The sequence below is a fragment of the Tupaia chinensis genome, unplaced genomic scaffold, assembly GCF_000334495.1.
Source record: "Tupaia chinensis unplaced genomic scaffold, TupChi_1.0 Scaffold145652_1, whole genome shotgun sequence".
Taxonomy (NCBI): domain Eukaryota; kingdom Metazoa; phylum Chordata; class Mammalia; order Scandentia; family Tupaiidae; genus Tupaia; species Tupaia belangeri.
The window spans coordinates 3,462,745-3,465,630 of NW_006205509.1; the positions used below are offsets into that span (position 1 = coordinate 3,462,745).

The 2,886-nt window shown below is 43.0% G+C and overlaps 1 protein-coding gene across 1 annotated transcript in view; it reads right to left on the reverse strand.

Annotated features, from left to right (window-relative positions):
- Positions 1-389: 389 nt before the first annotated feature.
- The window catches only part of LOC102487016 (olfactory receptor 8S1), a 2,710-nt gene continuing 213 nt past the window's right edge, over positions 390-2,886 (reverse strand). Inside the window, 2 exon segments of the mRNA XM_006168248.2 lie at positions 390-552; positions 2,337-2,886. The exon segment at positions 2,337-2,886 is cut by the window's right edge and continues 111 nt beyond it. Of these exon segments, the coding sequence (XP_006168310.2) occupies positions 390-552; positions 2,337-2,886 (713 nt within the window).

The following is a 2,886-nucleotide window of genomic DNA, read 5'->3' on the forward strand; positions in this document are numbered from 1 at the left end:
GGGACACTCCCAGGATGCAGTGGGATGTTGCTAGTGGTCTGATAGGTCAGCTTACACTTTGTGCATTGACAGAAGCAAAAAGGAGAGCAAGAGGCAAAAAGGGGAGGGGTAGAAAGGGCAAGAAACCAAGGAACAGAGCAGTAGCTGCAGAAATGGCTGGTGACATTCTGAGGATTGTCTTGTGTGGTACCTGGTCCCCCAGTGGATGGGTGTCACCTGCTCTGCAGAGGTTTCTCCACCTCCCTGGACTGAGAGTAGGGCACTGGAGAAGGAGAAACTAAGGCCTCTGATTTGGAAAAGGAGAATGCTGAGCCAGCGAGTGCCCATTGCTCTTTCTGCTGCCCCTTCCTCTGGTGACTTGTCCTCCAGGGGAGGAAGCAGAGCCTGGGTCAGAAAGTAAGCTGGGACTTCCTGACTAGCATCCTCCTCAGAGCAGCCTTCACCTCTTTGTTCTTCAGGCTGTAGATGAGGGGGTTTAGCAGCGGGGTCACAACACTGTACTGCATGGAGATCACTTGTTCCAGGACTGCACCAGGTGCCGGAGTCATGTACCTGGACGGGAATTGCACAAGGAGCAAACTAAGCTCAGGATAATGGCAACAGTGCTGTAGGCAGTGACAGTCCATTTCACCCCTGCCAAACTCTGCAGAGACTCTCTCTACACAGGCCGTCCTCAGAGTTGAGTCAACTGTCTCTAGTGGCAGCATCTGGAAATGACTGCCCGTTCAGCCCTTTCTGGCTTCAAATGCCTCCAAACATAAGTGACCCTACACAGAAAGTTTAAGAATTTATGCCCTGGGAATTACCCTTAAATCAGAGCATATTATTTTTTATAATGCTTAGTGGAAAAAAATCAGTTTTGTTTTTTTTTTTTTTTTTTTTTTTTTTTTTTTTTTTTTTTGGTGTGTGTGTCTTTGTGCGTTTCTTTGTATTGCAGAAGAATCCAATGCTGGTCAATAATGTGGCAGTTGAAAATGTTTTAAGCACAAGATGTAATTTCAAAATAATCGAATTAAAATGCTTGGATATGTCCTGTTATGTGCCTCTGGGAGTGTTTTCCAAAAACGTACTGTTTGTATAATTACCATCAGGATTATTGTTTACTAAGGCATCATCATTATTGGAATAAGTAAAGACTATATGAAGAATGTTTCTTGTGGGTTCAGGTGTATCTGATTAAAATAAAAATTCTCACTGTCATTTTCTAATTGTCTATTGTTTTGAACATTTCTGTGAAGTAGAAAAGGAGAAATCTTATTCCCTATATAGCATATAAGGAAGTTGAGACAAAGAAATGTGAAGATATTTGTCCACAGGTTCAGGTGAATGCTCATAGATTAATTTTTAAAAAACTATTATTGTTGAGGTCAGCAGATAGGATGTTGGTTAAGGTACAAGAATCCCACATGGATGACCATGGTTCGAATCCTCAACCTGGTGGCTTGAAAATCACACTGGGTGCATGCCCTAAATCCTAGAATGAGAATGGAGGAGAATTGATTGCAGAAAGGCCATCCTCACTGGGGGATGACTTCTCACCTTGCTCTCGCTGTGTCACTCTCCGGTGAATGCTTGTATGCCATGGCAAAAAGACTTAAAAAATTATTATTGTCAAGGACATATGCACTTGAGAGAGACAGAGAACGATAGAGAGAAAGTAATAGAGGGAGGGAGGGAGGACTTACAAGCTACACTTGTTCATATTTGAGAGCAGCATGGTGGGAAAAAGCATGACCCTCGATTCCACTTATGGCTCCATTATTAACTTGTACTGAGACCTTTAAGAAATTATCTGGTTAATTTAAGCCCAAACTTAGGCTCTTTACCTGACAGTGGGGTTAATAATATTTCTGTTACAGTGCCATGCAGACTAAATTGAGCTTGACCACGTAAAGCAGCTGGTGTACAGTAGGTGCCTAATGAGTAGTTATAACATGAACAAGCTTTGGAGATACCATCTTCTAGTAGGAAAGAAAGATGGTGCCAGTTTTAAGGATTGGATTTATTTATTTATTTATTTATCCATTGATTCATATATTGTCTAGCACTGAATATACATCTCCAAAAGGCTCTCTGATTTGCTCTTGAGAACTCATAAATCATAGGTTAATAAAGCAGGAAAATCTTTGCATAAGTTGATTTTTCAGCATTGATATATGAAATCTTGGAAAAGATACATGAGGTCTTTATTCACACAGCTAGTTTATTGCAGAGTCAGACTAGAGCTTAAGCTTTCTGAATATCCTGCTATTCTGCAAAGTTCTGTTCTACAGAACAAGGACACTTAGGGCAAGAGATACTCCACATCCATATTCAGCAGATGTAATGTGACATACCTGGTAAATCCTGAACCAAAAAAGATAGTGATCACAATAAAGTGAGAAGAGCAGGTGGAGAAAATCTTGCTGCGACCGGTGGCAGAGTTGATCCTCAGGGCTGTCATGATGATTCGACTGTAGGAACTCAGCAATGTGCCAAGAGTGCCCAGACCCACGGTCGCCATGGAGGCCACAATGGCAGCGATGCTGGGGAAGGGGTCAGAACAGGCCAAATATAGCACTGAGGGAAGTTCACAGGAAAAACTGGGGATGATGTTGGGACCGCAAAAGTGCTGCTGAGCCAGGGGAAAAGTGTTGATTACACTAGTCCCTATCCCTACAACCCAGCATGCCATGATCAGGCCAGCACACACCCTCTTGTTCATGACCATCACATACATCAGGGGGTGGCACACAGCCTGAAACCGGTCATAGGCCATGACAGAAAGAAGGGCAGCTTCAAAGGCCCCAGTAAATAAGACCAGAGAGATCTGGGTGAAACACGCAGTGAAGTATATGGTCTTCCCCGTAGAAAGAAGGTTCTCTATCAGTTTAGGCACAATGAGGG